The sequence below is a fragment of the Trichechus manatus genome, unplaced genomic scaffold (assembly GCF_000243295.1).
Source record: "Trichechus manatus latirostris isolate Lorelei unplaced genomic scaffold, TriManLat1.0 scaffold00021, whole genome shotgun sequence".
In the NCBI taxonomy this organism is placed as follows: domain Eukaryota; kingdom Metazoa; phylum Chordata; class Mammalia; order Sirenia; family Trichechidae; genus Trichechus; species Trichechus manatus.
Genome location: NW_004443957.1, coordinates 4,566,153 through 4,587,173, shown reverse-complemented (window position 1 = coordinate 4,587,173; position 21,021 = coordinate 4,566,153). Strand labels below are relative to the sequence as shown.

The 21,021-nt window shown below is 46.6% G+C and overlaps 1 protein-coding gene across 2 annotated transcripts in view; it reads left to right on the top strand.

The window, feature by feature from the left end:
- SLC35F3 (solute carrier family 35 member F3) overlaps window positions 1-21,021 on the top strand; it is a 443,055-nt gene that overhangs the window by 282,364 nt on the left and 139,670 nt on the right. The window contains exon 1 of one of the 2 annotated variants that reach the window (XM_012554519.2): window positions 16,084-16,377. The exons of the other annotated variant lie outside the window; for it this stretch is intronic. Coding sequence (XP_012409973.1) covers window positions 16,302-16,377 — 76 coding nt within the window. The 5' untranslated portion in view covers window positions 16,084-16,301. Of the gene's footprint in view, window positions 1-16,083; window positions 16,378-21,021 lie in introns of those variants that run through there. 2 annotated transcript variants of the gene reach the window in all.

Here is a 21,021-nt window from a genome sequence, read left to right as displayed (position 1 = left end):
TGGGGCAGTTCTTCTCTGTCACGTGGGGTTACTGTGAGTCAGAATCGACTTGATGGCTACTAATAACAGCGAGTTCTTTATATATTCTAGATACAAGTCCCTTTGCTATAGTATTTGTATGATTTTCAAATATTTTCTCCCATTCTGTAGGTTATCTTTTCACTTTCTTGCTACTTTGCTACTTTGTAGTCTTATCAGTGGCCTAATTCACTTGGCATCTCCCACATGAGTCCTCTATCTCCCAAAAAACTTTCACTTGGACTAGGAAGCACTTTCATTGCCTTTTATTTCTAAAGATTGAGCTGGTTTTTTTAGTTTTGTTTTGTTTTTTTCCTAGAGGCACAACTTCCTTTCCTAAAAGCAAGGAGTCACTGTAAAGCACTGTAAACTTCCTGAATCTTATCCAGAGTTTACATTTGAAGTTCAAGAAGGAGTGGCCTCTTTATTTCACCCTCAGAAGAGTATCTGAAATGCAGGTGCGTCCCATCGATCTCAAATACTCTCGGCTTCCTAGTAGCTGCAGCTGTGAGACAGACCGCGTCATTTTGGCTGTCTGTGCACTTCTGGAGTATATTTTGGTTGCTTCTATTCAGTGTTCCCAGAATAGCCATAGTTTCTTGTTTCTTTTTCGTCCTCTTAATTTTATTCCTTCCTGCCCCAAACTGAAGGTGATATACTAGATGGTGTGCAAAACCCTTCAAACCATGAAGAGTCTATACTGTTGTTATCCAGGCCTCTTTGCATGGACACAGTGTGTCATCTGTAGCTGTGACCAGAGCCTATTAGCCAGTAGGAATGAACCATACATAGCCAAGATGCTGAGGAGCTCCATGAATTGGACCAGGCTCGCATATTCTGAATCCCAGTGTGACTCTATCACTCCCATTGAAATTCATAGAGAAGTTTCCTACTAATGAGCATGAGTTTACCTGTATCATTTCTGGGCAGGGTTGTAGATAAACATTTTGCAGTGAAAGTGATTATTGATTCCAGTCTATGCTAACACCTGCAGTTGACATACTGGATATCCTCAATGGGCTCCAAAGACAGCTGAGTTTTCACTTTTCCCATCACATTAATGAATCAAAGAATGCTTCAGGGGTCATGAGAAAAGTGCGCCTTACATTCTGAGAATGACACTGCCGGTGACAGATTTTCAAGTTACAATCATCCTTCACGTCTTAGATGTCTTAGGTTTCCACTCATACCAAATTAGGATCCTGCTATTAATAAAGCATCTGATGCCAGCTTACTTTAAATAAGCAGTCAAGGTTAAAGGAAAAATCGATGAACTTCTCCCACGAGTGTTTCCCGTAAGGTAGGCTCTGAGCTGATAAGAGGCTGGCTCCTCACCTCCATGAGCGGTGACTGAGAGGCTCAAGTGGGCACATGCATGGTTACTTCCTTTTGATCGTGGTCTTCTTTTCTTTTTTCATTTTTGTAGTTTCACAGAAAGAGTTGGTTTAAAGGAAGGGGTAAAGTGCAAACACCATTAACTTTTATGGAGAGGGACATGTGTTAGACAGTGGCAAGGAAACAGATCTTGAGAGAAGGGGAAAATAGAATTGTGTGACAATTTGTTCATTTGGGCTTTTGGGAAGTAGAGAGAACATATCAGGCCTGATAAATCCACAGTGAAAATTATTTATATTAATAAACAATATTGATAAAACCACCTAGTAATAACTTCTAACCAGTGGTCTGAAGCTGATGGCTGGTTGATGTGCTGAAAGGGATGAACGTGATTCATGGAGGGACTTTCCTGCTGCTCCCCCACCATCCTACAAGACCTCACGTCTTTCTCAAGGGCTGGAGCCCTTTATATTTCAAATGCATTCGGAGGCACCAGGGGCACCCCAGACCTCAGCAAGGGTGCATGGAAATAGCTTGTCCTCTTGAGTCAGACAGAAGACGACACAAGAGCCTTTTTAATTAGTTCACTCAGCATGTGGGACTCCCTCCTGCACACTCAAGAGCAAAATTAAAAAACACATTTAAGCAGGAGGGAAGCGAGAGGAGAGGGCATTGAGATTGGCGCAAAGACCAAAGAAGCACTCAGAAACCAGTGGAGAGCTCCACGCAGGTAGGAAAGGGACCAATGACTCTCACCATCTCAGGGCTTCAGTTATTCATTCCTTCATTCATTCAGTGAGAATGATCTTGTCATTGGCTGCCGTGAGTCAGCCTCCTGACTCATGGCAACCCCATGCATAATGGGACAAAATGCTTCCTGGTCCTGTGCCATCCCTATGATGGATTGTGGATCAGACCATGTGATCCACAGGGTTTTCATTGGCTGGTTTTGGAAGAAGCTCAACAGGCCTTTCTTCCTAGTCCGTCTTAGTTAAGAAGCTCTGCTGAAAGCTGTTGAGCATCATAGCAACATACAAGACTCCACTGACAGACAGGTGGCGGCTGCTCATGAGGTGCATTGGCTGGGAAGTGAACCTGGGAATCGAACCCAGCTCTCCCCATGGAAAGTGAGACTTCTGCCACTGAACCACCACTGTGCCCCCTTACACTATTGTTAAAAACATCCTTCTCATTCTCACCCCTCTTTATTTCATTATTAGCATGTTCTGAAAATGTATACAGTAAGAAAATATTAAAGTAATATGAGAAAACAAAATATTTAAAATAAGGAAAATTGAAGTATGTATTTACTTTTTATATTTTAAGAGAGACTCCTCTAAGAAGAGGGAGGGACAATGATTTTAAAAGCACTGACCTCAAAGAATCTTATATAAAAAGAATAGAAATTGTCTAAATATTTTAAAAGAAAATTAGTTATAAGTTATCCATACCAAAAACAGTAACATAATTGTCTTATACATTCCTGTTCATAAAGACTTCTTCTATTTTTATTAGCATTGGTATCAGTTTACAAGAGACACATTTTTAGATCCTTTACACTATTCTTAACCATCAGAACTGGTCTAAATCCCATTCCCCAATGAACTGAACTTCTAAAAGTAGACAACCTTCTCTTTTAGAGAAGTTTCAAAGAGAAAGTGAATGAATCACCATTTTTATTTGTGGTAGATGGAAAAAATGAAAATAAAAAAAAATCAAAGTGGTAGCCTATTTAGTCTATTTTGTCTTTGTATGTATATATATGCACACACACACATACGTGTATATATGTGTATACGTATATATATGAGTCGGAATTGACTCAATGGCAATGGGTTTGGTTTTTTGTTTGTTTATATATATATGATAGAATATGTATTATATATAAGGATCATATTAGATATAAAATTTGTACCTTTTTTTCTCCTTAACATTTTCCCTATGTTATTGAAAAACATTTTTTATAGGCCACATTATGTTCTATTATGTAAATACACCATACTTTATTTCCCATTTCCCTATTGTTAAATATTAGGTCATTTCCGGTTGGTCACTATTAATAAAAACTGGATGAACATCTTTGTAATATATCTGTGTTCACATATCTGCTTGTTTCTTAGGAAAAATCCCTAAAAATGGAAATACTAGATAATACTAGGCACAAACGTTTCTTTTTAAGAATTTTAATATGTATTTCCCACCTTCAGAATGGGTATATTAGTTGTTGCTCCCATCAACGGTGCATGATATTTCCAGGGACAGCCATCTTAAAACCAAAATGGGGATTGTCAAAATCCAAGAACAAATTTTTACTAGATAATTTCAAAGGTTTCCTGTTGGGCTTGCACATTGTTATTATATTAATGTGTTATGACAAGTGCTAACCGAGCTGGCTCTCCCCTGATGATGCTCTGAGGGAGCCCAGATTCATGGGGCCCTAGCACATTGCCTTAAGTGGACCCCTGGAGCACTGACAAGCCCTACATTTGTCAAAGTGCTACGGACGAATTTGTTAGAAAGTAGTTTGGGAATCCACAAACCAGAAATGCTCTGACACCAGCTAGATAGTTTTAGGAACAAACCATCCTTCGTTTAACTCTCTACTTGCATGGGCCTCCCAACCCCACCAGGAGCTCTAGGTAATTCTAGGGGAGTGACTTCTTCCCTACACTAACCACCCCATTTTGGGGGGAAGGCATGACCACACAATCAGGAGCAGGATGCACCTCCAGACCTCTGACCTCTTCTTGCTTTTGTCCAACACTGGTAGGACCTTCTCTTTCAGCCCCACAGCAAAGATCACCCTTACCTTAAGCAGGATTTTGGTTTGTTTCCTTTTGCAAAAGCTGAGGCATGTTTCTCATATCTGATGAAATTGTGGAACGTCTCTTTCCCTTTGCCCTGCACCCAATCCTGTGTTGACTATTGCAGTTTCTTATGAATACGCATGACTCCAAATGTCCTGCATAGGTCAACAGACATCATGTCAAAAACAAGGGGGACAAAACTAGCAATTCTCAATACTTATTTATGGGAAGACGCAATGATTTCCTTATAGTTTTTGACGGATAGCACCATTTGACAATCACCAACATGCAGAATGTTTACTCTCACCCAATGCGTTCAGGGAGAGTTGCAGTGGACTCACATCAGCTTTTCTCTACAGTGATGGTTTCTGCGTGTCATGCCTACACGGGGTGTCCCTGGTGGGTCAGAACTCACCTTCGTTGTCACTCAGCACAAAGCACAGCACCAGAAATAGAATAACCAAACTAAAACCAAACTCATTGCCTTTGGGTCGATTCCTGCTCATAGCAACCCTACAGGACAGGTCAGAACTGCCCCATAGGGTTTCCAAGGCTGTGAATCTTTACGGAAGCAGACTGCCACATCTTTCTCCCTAGGAGCAGCTGGTGGGTTCAAACCGCTGATCTTTCTGTTAGCAGCAAGCACTTTACCGAGCACTTAACCACTGAGCAACCAGGACTCCCTAGGAATAGAATAGTGCTCAATAAATGCTGAATGCATCAGCGGAGAATCAGCTAGACAGAAAATGCTAGACAATCGCCAGCACTAGAGTCATACTCTGCCTCCCTCCTACTCCAAGAAGCTGGACTTGCTGGTCTCGTCCAGGGCCCCACCTTTCTCTGAAGCCAGCCTGAGGAGGCAGAAAACAGCTCACAGCCTGGGGCAGGGCCTGAGGGCTTCTCGTGAAAGAGACTTTGCGAAGAGTCAAACCCACTGCCCTGAGAAGCTGATGTGTTCTTTGGGGTGGGGGTCTGAGTGCAGAGGAAAGTTCCTCAAAAGTGACCAAAAAAAAACCCTCACCAAGACTTCAGGGAAGTACAGAGAGAAGGAGGATTTTAGGTACCGAATTCCAAGGGGCTTACGCCTTTCTAAGCGAGTCGGCCAAGGACACGCGCCAGGAGGCTTGGCGTGGTGAGGAGGACCACAGGTCAGAGCTGAGGGCGAGCAGTGCAGGTGAGCACTGCCAGGTGGAGGAAGAAGAAGGAGAGGTGTGGTGGGGAAGGCGTAGCCAATGGTGAGGGCGCTATGTGAATGAGGAGACAGATCAGCAGGGGTGGGACAGGGCAGCGTGGGGGCAGGGAGGTGTGTCAGGTAGTTCTCAGGCCCCTTTCTGTGTAGCAAACACAGCACCCTGCACCACCCCATAAGGAAACACCTCAGAAATGTCACCATGATTTTCCAAGGTTTCTAGAGTCAGAGCTATATAGATACAGGGTCAGAGCTGGGATAGGCATTACGAGTATCAAGCTATTTCCTACATACACTGGCCGAAACAGAAAATCCCGCCACCCACCTGTCAGTTGGTCATACTGTGGTGGCTTGTACCATGCTGAAAGCTATGCCATCGGTTTGTCAAATACCAGTAGGGTCATCCATGGTGGACAGGTTTCAGCAGAGCTTCCAGACTAAGGCAGACTAGGAAGAAAGGCCTGGCAATCTGCTTCCAAAAATTAGCAATGGAAACCTTATGGATCACAACAGAACATTGCCTGACTCTCTTGCTTTAGACATATCATCAGGAAGGATCAGTCACTGGAGGAGGACATCATGTTTGATCAAGTAGAGGGCCAACGAGGGACACCATCAGTGAGATGGATTGACACAGTGGTCTCAGCAATAGATTTGAACATACCAGTGATTGTGAGGATGACACAGGACTGGGCAATGTTTCATTCTGTTGTACATAAGGTTGCCATGGGTTGGAGTTGACCTGACAACAGCTGACGACAACAACAAGCGAGGCGGGAGGAGAGAGAGGTGCTCAGGCGAAGAAAGAAGCCAGCTGGGGTCAGGAATCACAGAAAGAGCAGGGTGCCTGGAGGTAGCCCACATGAAAGGTTCTTGTGCTGCATGGAGCTCCTTGATGAATGGACAGGACTCCCTGATCGCTGAAGGGGCTGCCTCTGGGGTTGGTTTAGAAAGTTGACCCTAAGGATACCTGCCTCAGGAAACCTACTTCATCAGCTCCTCTGGATTTAACCCCTTGTCCACCTAAACCACTGACACTTCCCTACTTCTTTCTGCCTTGGTGACTTCTCGTTCACTCAGCAGTCATTACTGAGACCCTATCCACGGACAGTGGGCAGTGGTGGTTGAGAGGTAGAATTCTTACTTTCCATGCAGGAGACCTGGGTTCAATTCCCAGCTAATGCACTTCATGTGCAGCCATCATACACCTGTCAGCAGATGCTTGTGTGTTGCTATGATGCTAAACATGTTTCAATGGAGCTTCCAGACTAAGACAGACTAGGCAGAAAGACCTGGTGATCTCCCTCTAAAAATCATACAAGGAAAGCCCTATGGATCGCGACAGTTTGATTTGCAGCCTATCATGAGGCTGGTGCAGGACCGGGCAGCATTTCATTCTATTGTGGATGGGGTCCCCAAGAGTCAAAGGCCTCCTCGGTGGCAGCTAACACCACCAAGATCCATGGGCAAGGTCCTGCCTTACAGAGTTCACAGCCCAGCAGGAAGATGAAGCAAGTACACAGATAACCATGACCAGGGGAAAGTGAGCATTGCCTTCAGAGTGGTGTGGGAGAACTGGGGCAAGGAGGAGGTGCTGATCATGGGGATCAGGACTTGCTGACACTCTGTCTGCCCAACCCCAAGCCTCTACTGTCCCAGTGAATGTGTTTGCTCCTGACCTGTCTCAGCCATTCTGCCGTGCTGGCTGCCCCTATGCATAGGACTTGGAAGGAAGGGACAAGGATCCTCTCCATACCCCACATACCTTCCTTCTATCCAAGCCCAGTTGGTGTCCAATCCCCTTGACTCACCCTTGGAATCAAACACCAGCCAAGGCAGTCTGCTCCTGGTGTGAAAGGGATGTGATTTAGGTCAGTATTCTAGTTCCCACTCCACAGAAGAGGAAGAGTGAAGGAATCTGACTCGAGGCCAGCTGTGGTCGATGAATCATCCGGAACACAAACAGGCAGCTATTTCTGAACTAAATGGCATCAGATCTCTCTCCTCACCTTGAGACCAGTGCCCTGGTCTTCAAGTCACTTCCACTGACATCAAGCCAGGGAGAGAGGCAGAGAGACCTGAGCAGAAGGGGTCAGACCACATGTTTGTTACTCCTATTACCACATACGTAGAAAAGGACAGAGGGAGAAGGGTGAAACAGACAAATCTAGAAAAGTCTTCTAGAATTCAGGGCCTTGTGAATATACTCATTCATTCGCTTATTTGCTCCCGTTTTGAGTACTTAGTATATAAGCCATGCACTGTGTTAAAAAAAAAAAAACCCATTGCCATCAAGTTGATTCTGATTTGTAGTGACCTTATAGGACAGTGTACAGCTGCTTCATAGGGTTCCCAAGGCTATAATCTTAACGGAGGCAGACTGCCACATCTTTCGCTGGTGGATTCAAACCACCAACCTTTCGGATACCAGCTGAGTGCTTAACCACTGTGCTACCAGGGCTCCCTATACTATGTGGGGCACCAAAAATACAACAAATAAGAGATGTCCCCTCTCCATGAAGGAATCTAGTAGGAGAGACTGAAGATAATGGCTAATATATATTCAATGCTTACTGTTTGCCAGGTACTCTAACAAGCACTTTACATATATTCACTCCTTAAATTTTCACAACAACACTGTGAGGTAGATACTATTATTATCCCCATTTTAAAGATGAGGAATCTGAGCATGGAGAGATCACATAAATTGCCCAGATCGAACTGCTTATGAGTAGTGCCCCTTCCGATATAGATTCACACTATTGGGAGGAACTTGTAGAAGCTGGCATGTCCATTTCCCAAGGGTATGAGAGGAATTATAGTTTCTTAAGCACCTGCTGTTACCAGACTTTGTGCTAGTCACCCTACACCCATTATCATCCTTGGCCACCTACATAGGTCTCTCAAAAGTTGCAGGAAATGTAGTCCCTAGCATCCCCCAGGTGTCCATCCCAGGAGCCCCCATTCCAGCTATGCTGCCTTTGTAGGGCAGCTCCCCCTGCTCAGCCCCAACCATGCATTGGCCACTCTCCTGGTGTCTGCCACCAAGCACAGAATGGGCCCCTCACTCAGGGTTTACAAAGGAAGCAACCTGGGTACATTAGGATCTTTCCATTGCAAAGTGTGTCACCTGCTTCTCATGCCTGTGCTCTGGCTTGTGTTGATTATTGTCTGTGGCTCTGGGTAGACAACTGCTAGACAATTTCATCTGTTTTTCACCACATCAAAGATGTAGTGAAACCCATGTGTAATTGTGCACTACAGATTAGTAAGTAAGCACAAGTAAGCCCGTGCGTACCTTGTTTACTGTAAGCCTGTATGTACCTTGCTTATTGGTTAATCTACCACTAGGGTAAAACTCCATTTCTGGTTCCTGAAACTACTTTAAATGATTATTTTAAAACATTGGTAGCCACAAAAATGATGTGTTATTCTTGCTACTTAATACTGTGAAGGACATGAAACAGTGTTGATATTTCAGAGTGAATTAATTCATGCTTTTTGATGACTGAAAAACTTACCTTGGTTTTTAAATTTTTAGTCATATAATTTGAACAGATTAAGTACAGGTCATCACATAACTTACCAAGAATGTAATTTTTATCATTTCTTTATAAACCAGTAGGTTATGGATCATAATAAAGTCAGCTTATTTGCTCACTTCAGCTTTTTTTTTTTTTTGGTAATGAAATGATAGAATAGAATAGGATGGGATGAGAGGGGATGAGATGGAATAGAACAGAGTGTTCCTACATGGTACGAGTGAGTTATCGTTCATTAACTTTTTTAATCACTTATATACTTTTAGGAAACCCTGGTGGTATAGTAGTTAAGAGTTTGGCTACTAACCCAAAAGTCAGCAGTTCAAATCCACCAGGCACTCCTTGGAAACCCTGTGGGGCAGTTCTACTCTGTCCTCTAGGGTGTCGGAATCAACTCAACTCAACAGCAACGGGTTTGGTTTTTCTTTTAATTTATATATACTTTTAACTACTTACAAGTGTGTATACATATATATACACATATATTTATGTATGCACACATGCATACACATTTGTGTCTACAGATTATGATATAAAATGTCTTAACAATTAATAATTGAGATATTATTTACATCCAGTAAAATTCATCCTTTTTAGTGTACAAGTCCATGAGTTTCTGTGTTTGACAGTCAAACTAAGTAGGAAAACCTCTGATAGAAGATATGTTCAGAGGCTGGAGCACAAATATAGATCAGAAGTGGGAGACCAGTGCCAGGAAGGAGAGTGGTCCATCTCCAGAATTTCCAGAATCAGCCAGGCGATCCATAGCAACCTCCTTCCTGATGATTCCCCCCAGACCTCCTTCCCAACAGGCCATCCCTGGGCCCCTACCTTGTGGGTTGCAATTTCAACAGTCACTCGGTGAGAGGAGAAATTGGCCTTTTTATCTCCCTCCTTGTCTAGACTCCTCTTTCACTTCCCTTCTCTTAGATTTACAGGTAGGGAGCAGAGAGAAACCAGGGAGGCTGTTGGGGGCAGGGCAACAAGTATAAAACTCCTGCTCCCGGTACATAACTTCTGTGTCAAAGGCTTGTTACTTTTGTTCAGACTGTAATGCTATGAATATAAAACCCAGCCACTCTTTATAAGCCAATTACAGACTGCCATAAATTGTCATTAAGTATCTTGTCCACTTCCCAACCACAACAATGAAGAAAAAAACAAATGGAGAAAGTGGGATTAATGATAAAGAATAGACTTCTATTAGAACAGATGCCATCTCAGTAAAAAAACCCATTGCCGACGAGTCGATTCCGACTCGTAGAGAATGTATAGGACAGAGGAGAACTGCCCCATAGGGTTTCCAAGGCTGCAGTCTTCATGGAGGCAGACTGCCACATGTTTCTTCTGTGGAGCAGCTGGTGGGTTTGAACCACTGACCTTTATGGTTAGCAGCCCATTGCTTAACCACTGCACCACCAGGGCTCTCAGTAGAGCTAAAGAAATGTTTGGCTTTGATAAACAACCAGTTGCACCATACATTTCTAGAAGACAACAAGCAAGATCTGTTTAATGAGTATGACCTGAAAAGAAGTCACCTCAGTTCCCCTTTCAGATAAATGCCTGTAATAGTAACTTAAGGTAGGTGCCTGCGAGGTGTGGAATCACTTTGAAGAAAGCCATTTGGCCTTTCTTCTCAGTTGTTTCCAGCCATACCAACAACTGAGGCTAATGAGTGGGAGCTGACCAGCCCAGGAGGAACCACCAGGGAGCCAGTGCTGACTAAGCCTCAGGAGGCATGATGTAATTTATCGTGGGCTCATGTGGTGAGGTCAGTAAAGCCCATGGGAGACAGAGGCTCGAGAAGCTTCCTGGTTGGTGAGCATGCATAGGAGAGGGTATCACATTGCTCTTTGGAACATGGAAGCTCTGCGCTGTGACCCTTCCCAGACTTCACCCTATGCATCTCTCTGTTTTATCCTTTTTGGTTGTAGTAAATCTGTAGTTAGTATGCTTTCCATGAATTCTGTGAGTTGTTCCAGTCAATCAGCAGACCCAGAGGAGCAGGAGTAGCCAGCTGGTCTCAAGTGTGGGGAGTCAGGTGGATCCTAGGGCTTGCGACTGGTACCCCGAGGGGCTAGAGGAAAACCCCAGGTTGGGGTTGGCCTGTCTGAAGTGGTGGGTGGGGGGTCCAGTGGATTCCCAGTCTTGCAGCCAGACCTGCTGACCCAGTCCCAGGTGGCTGGGGATGAGAGAAAGAATGGCTGCATGGGTAGCTGGCATCTGAACTGAACAGGGAAGGGAAGTTGAGACTTCCATAGCACGCAGCTGGTGGGTGAAGTGGGATTTGTTATCCACCACACAATCTGGTGTCAGAAGTGGGTGATCTTAATCTTCCTGGACTGGTTTGCCCAGTTGGCGCTGTGAGCAGGAGTCCTTGGAGTGGACAGATAGCACAGTGGCCAACGATATCCTTCAGATATTAGCTCATGCTAACACTCCCCAAAGAGGACCAAGGTCGTACATGACCCAGCCTCTTGCCTGGGTATTATTTACACAGCGTGGTTTCCATTGATACTTCAGGGCTCAGGCCTCTCTTTGTTGAAAAAAGGTATTAGCATCCTTTTTTGCAATTTGGGTTTTTAAGTGGGAAACTTGGGCAGTTTTCTAGGTATCCTTGAGTTAGGCCATTATAGCCTAACTCCAGCAAGAAGTTTTAAATTGTTGGAATTCTCAAAATACTAGGGCATGCTTGCAACACCAATACACAATTAACTTTCTAGAATTAATTTATGTGGATATTGAAATCTGCATCCCCCCTTCACACCACACCCCACCAAAGATGTACGCTTCAGGAGTATAGTATTCATATGGTCAAGCAGATGGGAAACCCCTAATTTGAAAGTAGTGTGGGGAGTGTTTTCAGGGGAGTGGGATTTTTTGTTGAAACACAGGGTCAGAGAGCATGAAGGGAGGGGAGAGGAGGTAAAGGTGACAATTGGTAACTTTTCTTTGATAAATAGAAGTTAACATGAGGAGATGATGACCTCCCAGGTGTTTTCCAGGGAAACAGAAGGTTTAGGTAAATATTATTTTTAAGTGGAGTCAGTGATGGACGTATTTAACAATACCTAATTATTACTCAGGAGTCCCTGGGTGGCACAAATGGTTAAGCACTCGACTACTAGCTGAAAGGCTGGCAGTTCAAACAAACGCAGAGGAGCCTTGAAAGACAGGCCTGGCCATCTACGTCCTTGAAAACTCTCTGGAGCAGTTTACCTACCAGATGTGACTGGTTGTTGATCTGTTGATTCTTGCCTGTCTGCAATTCCCCGCTGCTTTCCTCTGCTCCCCGATTCAAAGTCCCTCAAAGCTGAGCGCCGTTCCCTTGTTTTATTTCTTGTTATATTTGTAGAGAAGGGTCTGTTTACACTGCCGTCATGGAGAGTGATGAACCCCTAAAATTATTGCTCTGAGATGATCTTTAAACCTTAAACCAAAAATATTCCCTGAAGTCATCTTAAAACCAAACAGTAGTTTAGCTTAACTAGTAAAGGAGGTCTGCCTTGAGCATTATGCTCTTTTAAGAACTATCTATACGGGATCAAACTGACAACAGCAACTCGAAGGATTAGACAGGAACCTTAGGGGGCAGTGAGTTTATATTAATGAGGGAGGAACAACTCAGAAAAGGAAGGTGAAAATGGTTGCACAACTGGAAGACTGTAATCAGTGTCACTAAATTGTGCATGTAGAAGCTGTTGAACTGGTGTATATTTTGCTGTGTATATTCTCAACAACAAAAATAAATAAATAAAATTTCGAAAAAAAAACCTTATGGAGCAGTTCTGCTCTGCACACTTGGGGTCACCATGAGTCGGAATCTACTCAACGGCAGCTGGTGTGGTTTTTTCGACTGGTACGTGCATTGCCATAGATAGAAAGTAGATATTTAAAAAACAAATAGGCACATATTCCTAGAGCACCTTTTGTTGTAACATGTCCAGTAGAATGAGTGTGTACAAGGCCACATTTACAGGGCAGTGGGAGACCCAGACGGGCTCAAGCCCAAGGCCTCCAGAAGTGTACAGAAGCCAGAATATGAGGAAACCTACCAAACCACATTTATATCAAAGGATACGATTATCGATTACCGGCCATTTATCTTCCGCCTGACTTGGAATGTTGTTGTTAGGTGCAGTTGAGTCAGTCCCCACTCATAGCGACACTATGTACAACAGAATGAGACAGTGCCCAGTCCTGTGCCACCCTCACAATCGTTGTTATGCTTGAGCCCAACGTTGCAGCCACTGTGTCAATCCATCTCGTTGAGGTCTTCCTCTCCTTCACTGACGCTCTGCTTTACCAAGCTTGACATCCTTCTCCAGGGGCTGATCCCTCCTTATAACATGTCCAGAGTATGTGAGATGAAGTCTCCCCATCCTTGCTTCTAATGAGCATTCTGGCTGTACTTCTTCAAGACAAGTTTATTCATTCTTCTGGCAGTCCGTGGTATATTCAATATTCATCGCCAGCACCGTAATTCAAAGGCATCAATTCTTCTTTGGTCTTCCTTATTCATTGTCCAGCTTTTGCATGCACATGAGGGGATTAAAAATACCATGGAATGGTTATGTGGAATTTTTGCATTTTACATTTACGAAATGTAGGAAAACAGCATAGTGATTATAAGCACAGGCTTTTGAATCATTCGGACTTGGATTCAAATCCCTGCCCTGCCAGTGACTCGCTCTGTGACCTTGGCCATTTTATTTAACCTCTCAGAGATTTCCCCATCTGTGAGTTGAAATCGACTTGACAGCAAGGGGTTTGGCTTTTTTGGTTTCTCAAAATTTTCCCCATCTATAAAATGGGATAGCAGTGATATTACAGAGTTTTTGTGAGTAGAAAATGAAATAGTTTGTGTAAAAGACTTAACACAGTCCCTTATACATAGTAAGTGCTCAAAGTGGGTGCTGTTATTATTATTTTTGTTTTAGTTATTAGATGTATAATAATTGTTTCTTGATGAACTTGATGAAACAATACATGGAAATATTATATTGTAATAAAAAGGTTCTCCTTAATATACAATATGCACTCCTTCCATGTTAAGTTTACTTGTGTTTAATTTTTCCAAAGAAGGGATGGCTTAGTGGCTTATTCTACTGTCATCCTGAGGGCCTTGGAGTCACATAGTGTGGAGGCTACCACTAGAGGGCTCTGCGGAGACCCCCATAAACCTAGGCTTGGATGTAGTGGTGGGGAAGCAACCCTGACAAGCGCTGGCCTTGTGGAGGAAACTCGGGGCCTTTCTGTTCCTCATGGCTGCTCACAATAGCAAGTAACATCAAGAACATACAATGGCTATTTCTAGGAGCCGTGTCTGCCAGAAACCTGGGGGCATACAGGTGAATGTCACCTGAAACAGCTAATAGATGCCAAGCTAACCAATTGCCATCAAGTCAACACCAACTCATGGCAACCCCCATGTGTCAGCGTAGAAATGCTCCATAGGGTTGTCAATGGCTGATTTTTCAGAAGTTGATTGCCAGGACTTTCTTCCAAGGCTCCTCAGGGAATACTTGACCCACCAGCCTTTTGGTTAGCAGCTGAGCACGTTAAATGTTTGCATACCCAGAGACTCCCAAGGTGCCAGAATAGGGAAGCCCTCTTACTCTAAGGTCACTCTCCACCTCTACCACTCCACTGAGTTACCCTTAGGGGAGATGAGAATTGCATCATACTGTAGAGTTACCACGTTGAGACAGGAATCAGGATAGAGCTGGAGGGTCTGAAACTCTGGATAAGGACTTCACAACAACAAAACCCATCTTGACTCACCATCGTATGTTCAGATTCTCAGTGGAGGTTGGGACCAAACAGATGGTTGGATCTTTGTAAATGACATGCCCGTTGACCTTGGGTCTCTGGGGCCACACAAACCCTTGCATTCTGCTGGCCTGCAGGGGTGAGGGCAGGGTGCACTCCCTGGTGCATTATAATGGGATAGATGCCCCTCAGAACTCCGTGGTTACTCAGTGATTGTCCCTACCACTGATGCAGTAAGTATGTCATTGCTTTTCAAAAAGCATCATTGACCAGAAGCTTGTGGCCCCGTCTGAGTGGGAGCAGCAAGGCAGTGCCTGCAGACGCCAATGCCAGATCTGCTGCTGCAGCAAGAAACTGGGGCCTGCACAGGAATGGAGTGTTCTCCACTTCAGGGTGAGTTTGGCCTATGAACAGGGGCAGTAGGGCAAGAGCAGAAATCCCCTCAAGCTTTGTTTTTCTGTGGCTGCTTTGCTTCTGTGGACTTTGCATTCTCTTTCTTCCCCCAAAAGAGGTGTCCACAGAGCCAGATGAAATAATATCCTCTAGACACTGAAGACAAGTAGCTTTGGTGGCACAGTGGTTAAAGCATTCAGCTGCTAACTGAAAGGTGGGTGGTTTGAACCTACCAGCCACACAACTGAACAAAAATGTGGCAGCCTGCTTCCATCAAGATTTACAGCCTTGGAAACCCTGTGGGGCAGTTGTACCCTGTGCTGCAGGGTCACTGTCAGTCAGAATCCACACAATGGCCCTGGGTTTGGTTTGGTTTTTGGTTCGAGTTTCTGGGCATGGAAGGTGGGGAGGGAAGGAGTGACTGACGGATGCACTGAAGCCAGCAAAGAATAAAGGAGTCTCTTGACTAAAAACCCATCGGCTGCTAACCAAAAGGTCAGCAGTTCCAACCACCCGGCGCCCCTTGGAAATCCTACGGGGCAGTTCTACTCTGTGCTACAGGGTCGCTATGAGTCGAAATCAACTCGAAGGCAATGGGTTTGGATTGGTTAGTCGCTGAAGAAGTGAATGCCAGCAGTGGGAGGGTTTGCTTTTTTCTGATTCTCCCTGTAAGGCAACAGTTCAGGACTTTGCTTAGAGTGGAGTGAACTCTCAATCCAAAGACAAACATCCTCCCGTTTTAAACTTGTGGAAAACTAAACCTTAAGTTCTCAGGGTCTAATCTCAGGAAGAAACTGGTCAGGGAGGCAGTGGAGCAGCCCGGGCGCCCTGGCCGAGGCTGCGGTCCCAAACTGTGCTCTGAGCGACGCGGAGCTGCGGTGGCTCTGCTTCCCAGGGCGGGGGGTGGAGCAGGTGAGACAGGGTGGGAGCGGGAGCGGATCTGCATGTGACGTTGTAGTTTGCAGCAACCTCAAAGTCGGAGGCAGAGTGCGGGTGTCTGGAGTGTGGCTGCGCGGTGGCAAGGCTGGGCGAGAAGGGGCCGCCGCTGCTGCGAGGAGCCGGCCCGCGAAGGCTGCGGGCGGCCGGGGGTAGAGCCGTCCCCGGGGCGAGGGCCGAGCGCGCGCGCACCTTTCCCGCGGAGGAGCGCCGGCCGGCCTGGCTGAGAACACGCAAGCAGGAGACAGCTCGGCCGGCCCCAGGATGTAGGCGATCGCCGGAGCATCTGCTGCGGGCGGAAGGCTCACCATGAAGAAGCACTCGGCCAGGGTAGCCCCGCTCAGCGCTTGCAATAGTCCGGTCCTTACCCTCACCAAAGTGGAAGGTAACGCGAGTTGCCCGGCTTGGGGGCAAGGGGGACCTGAGGGCGCGCGGGCGGTCCCTGCATCCCAGGGAGCGATGCTGCCCCCTGAATGCGGAGCCCGGGTCCCCGCCCTCAGCCGGGGTTGCCTGGCTGTGGCCAGGGATGTTGGGACCCAGTTTGTGACCCTAAGGAAGCTTCTTGCAGTTCAGCGCCCGGAGCGGCCTGCGTGGGCTGGGGAACTTGGCAGCTCCGGGTCTGCCGGCGCGCCCAAGCTATGCGTGCGCTGATGCGGGGCCTGGGAGGCTGCCCAGGGTGCTAGGGGAGCGGGGCAGCTCTACCGTTCTCCCTCCTGGGGAGCAGCCCAGCCCAGTCGCCCAGCACCCTCCACTCTGTCCTGAGGCACCTGCCAGCTGGGTAGGAGGAAGCGCTCCGAAACTGACCCCCCAACACACACTTAAATTGCCTGGGTTGTGGAGCATACATCCCTCCCTTCCCCCAGGCACACCAGACGGGGTGCTCAGGTGGTGGAGACAGCAGAGAGCTGGCAGTCTAAGGGAGACTGCTGCCTTGCCCACTCGGAAGCCTTGCCAGCTCACAGAGGGAGAAATGGCTGCTATCTCTGTGGGAATGGACAGCCAGGCACTGGTTCGGCATCTCCCCAACTGGCTTCTCCTGTGCCTCTTGTCGGAGGCCACAAAGGTGAGCAGGGCTTCTGAACAGCCAGCACCAGCCTGTAAACACGTCCCTTCCCAGGCCCTTGAGAGACAGCAGGAGGGGCTGTGAGAGGGCCCCAGAGTGTGTCCTTTCCTCCAGGTGGCCCCTCCTGGATGGAACGGCCCCACCCAGGGGAGGGGAGGAAGGGGCAGGAGGATAGAGCCCCGACTTCCCTGGTGGGTGAGAGGTTGCCCCACTCAGACTCAGCTTTCCCAACTCAGACTGCTGGAGTGAAGGGGGCCCTGCTTTAGAACTGAGGGGGCAGGGAGAGAGAGTAGGGGTCAGAGAGAGACCAGTCTCATCCTAACCAGCTCCTCCCAGGAGCCAGAGATGGAATGACTAACTCTCCCTCCAGCTGGCCCATTGGCCAGGTGAGGACTGGAGAGAGGCAAACATGGTGGGGGGGCAGGGAGGCAGACGGACCTCAGACCCGGGAACTGCCATCCACGCCCTGAGCCCCCTCGGTGCAAGCAGTGTGTGAGGGTGGCCGTGGGCTCTGAGAGAGGCCAGGCCTCTGCTGTCCATCTGGGACCTCTCCGTGATGACATTCGAGGACCTTGTATCTGACCTGTGAATTCTTGTTCGTTTGTTTCAATACGTCTGAGAACCAGTGAGGGCAAGACAGAGGTTAGCAAAGCAGTTGTGTGCTTTCAGCAGAGCCCTTGCACAAAATCCTGCTGATAGCCATCCTGGTACTATTATTCCCATCCTACAGATGGGGACTTCGAGGCCTAGAGAGGTAGAGACTTGTCCAAGCCCTCACAGCTCGCAGGTAGGGAAGCAGGAATGAAATCCTGCTCTGTCTGATTCAGACGCAGTGCTTTTTTTCAGAAGATCATTTTGCACTGAATGTTTCTCATTATTTTCTATCTTCAGGAGGCTGTTTTGTTTTGTTTTTTTCCCTCATGTGGCTGTCTCCTCCCTGCCCCCACGCAAATCAGTGACGACCTGGTAGTGGTCTTCTACACCTGAACTGAGTGTATGTTCTACCTCTCCCAGGGGTGTTTGTGTTTCCAAGTCTTCTTACAGACAGTGGACAGAAGACTTTGCCCAGACGTATGTGCGAGCTGGGGGTGGGGGGGTCAAGTATGTATTTCTCTGAGGGAAGCTGAAAGTGTCTGCTCACTCACGGAGTCCTCACAGGAAGTCCCCCCATGGCAGCGCTCTCCAGCATCAGGTCTCTCTTTCAGGCAGCCCCACCCCACCTTGGGCCCTGGCAAGACAAGGTTTGAACTGAGTGGGGCTGGACAAGAGCGATGAGGACACCTGTGCTGGGTGCTGTGGCTTCAGATGTGACTTGGGAGGCAGTGAGTGAAGTGCCAGGCACAGGAACTCCTGTATGGCCAAGCCTGGAGTTGGTGGTCAGGGAATGAAAATGGTGACCTCCCCTCCCCCAGCCCCATCTCCCTTAAGCTTACTGTCAGGTGAGCTCTGGGTCTCTCATTCATAGTGATAACCTCAGCACTGCCTTCCCATGGGCTTAACTTTTTAATCAACATTTCCACATCAGTGTCTTTGGGTAATGGAAAACATATTGTACTCAGAATCAAGACTGAGCTCTGCCGCTTATTCAGTGTGACTTGTGTAAATTATACACTCTGAGCCTCAGTTTGCTCATCTGTAAAATGGAAATAATAACCTATCTCAACAGACTGTTGGATAAATGCAGTGAGATACAGGTATGTGACAAGGCTACCATGTGCCTGGCACATAGTAAGTGCTTAATAAATGTCCAGCCAACCCTCCAGTCACAAGCCATCTTGCTCCTTCAGTGAACCTTCTTGCTGCCCTCAGAATACAGATGTGGGGACAGTGTCTAAAAGCATCTGCAGAGTTCCAGCAATACTAGAAAGTCCCCAGTTCCTTTTTTGCATAGGATAACCAGTTGCTGTTGAATTGACTCCGACTCATGGTGATTCCATGTGTGTCAGAGTAGAACTGTGCTCCGTAGGGCTTTCAATGGCTGGCTTTTCAAAAGTAGATTGCCAGTCCTTTGTTCTGAGGTACCTCTGGGTGGACTGTAACTTCCAACCTTTCGGTAGCAGCCAAGCACATTAACTGTTGGCACCAGCCAGGGTCTCCTGGCATAGGATGCCTGTATGTATATCAGCAAAAGTAAGTCTTCAGATCTGGGCCTGGTAAACCTGCCCTTACATGCCTGTGCTCACATATAACTCTTTCTCTCTGCCTGTTTTTTCTTGTCTTTTCTTTCTTTTTTGATGTGTTTTGTTCAGCTTGGCTTTTGATCTATTTTTTGAAACCATTTGCATCATGTGTGCTTGTTTTGGAAGTGTTGAATCACTTTGTTTTGCCTTGGGTGTGCAGGGTGGTCCCCGTACTGTGGTCGTTTTTATGTGGATGGCAGACAGGCTACAGTGAGGAAACTCAGCCAGCAAAGAATCTTTATGAGCTGGTGGAGGGTGTCTTCTAAAGGGAGGCAAGGCAGCACAGGCACGCGGTACATATAAAACCAAAATAGAATATGCAGTGCTTGATGGAGCACAACACAGGAAGATGGACAAGATGACTTCATTTACTCAACAAATACTCCATCTGGGTCGACTCTGAGTCCTGCGTCAATTTAGAGAGGCCCTGGAAATGCAAAACTGAACACTACTAACCCATTCTCTGAAGGAAGTTCCAGCCTAGTAGTAAAGAGACACACAAACAGACCAATTATCGAGTACGGGGTGGTAAGTTCTGGTACAGCACTAAGAACAACATGTTTCAGGGACACTGAAGATTGAGCAATTGGAAGGGGCCTTCCTGAGGAGGAGGCTGGGGGATTCAAGGAGATTTGTCAGGCACAGCGTGGAGGGGGCTGTTCCAGGCAGAGAGAAGAGTGTATTCACAGGCTTGCTCCGGAAGAGTGAGGTGTGAGGTGAGTGCGCCTGGGCCTCCGATGGGGTTGACACTAGAAGCAGTTGAAGGTGTCTGTCATATCTGGCAGCATGTCATGTTTCCGTATCCTCTTCTTGGTTTTCCCATCAGAAGCAAACACTGACTATTGATCAGTAACACATCTCTAGCAGAGTAGTATTTCCTAAAACCTGTTGCCGTCGAGTCGATTCCGACTCATAGCGACCCTATAGGACAGAGTAGAGCTGCCCCATAGAGTTTCCAAGGAGTGGCTGGTAGATTCCAACTGCTGACCTTTTGGTTAGCAGCCGAACGCTTAACCATTGCACCACCAGGGCTCCAGTATTTCCTAGGATTGTCTATATTCACAACCACCTAATTCGTGTTCAATAAAATCACGTTCAATAGGAATTAGTAGTTGAGAACTGTACAATGAATTCCCCAAGAGGCAGGCAGTCAGTAGTGCTGTGGAAAGAGTGAGGGCTTTGGAGGGCAATGGCCTGGCTTTAGTGCCAGCACGTATGCAGACCCAAGTGGCTTTGGCTAATGATTAAAGCTCTCTGGAACTCCGTGCTCTCATATAAAAATGGAGGTGACAAAATGTCTTTCTTAAAAATGAGAATAATAGTGTTTGCTGAGAGCCCACCATGTTGCAGGCACTGTGCTGGGGGAAGGCCGCTACATTATCTCTAATCCTCCCAAAGGAAGCATAGGCTTTGGTACCCCAATTTACAGATAAGGAAACTGAGGTTCAGAGAAGTCACTTAAACAAGGTCATGCAGTTAGAAAGCAAGTGTGCTAGGCTTCGAACACTCAATCTACCTGATTCGAAAACTTTGCAAGCCCTTTACACAACTGCATTTCAACTGAGTAGCAGTGAGAATTCAGGCGCCCTGGTGGCACAGTGGCTCAGCAGCTAACAGAAAGGTCAGCTGTTCAGACACACCAGGCACTCTATTGAGAGAAAGATGTAGCAGTCTGCTTCTGTAAAGACTACAGCTTTGGAAACCCTATGGGGCAGTTCTGCTGTGTCCTATAGGGTCGCTATGAGTGGGAATTGACTCGATGGCAATGGGAACGGGTTGCGCAGTG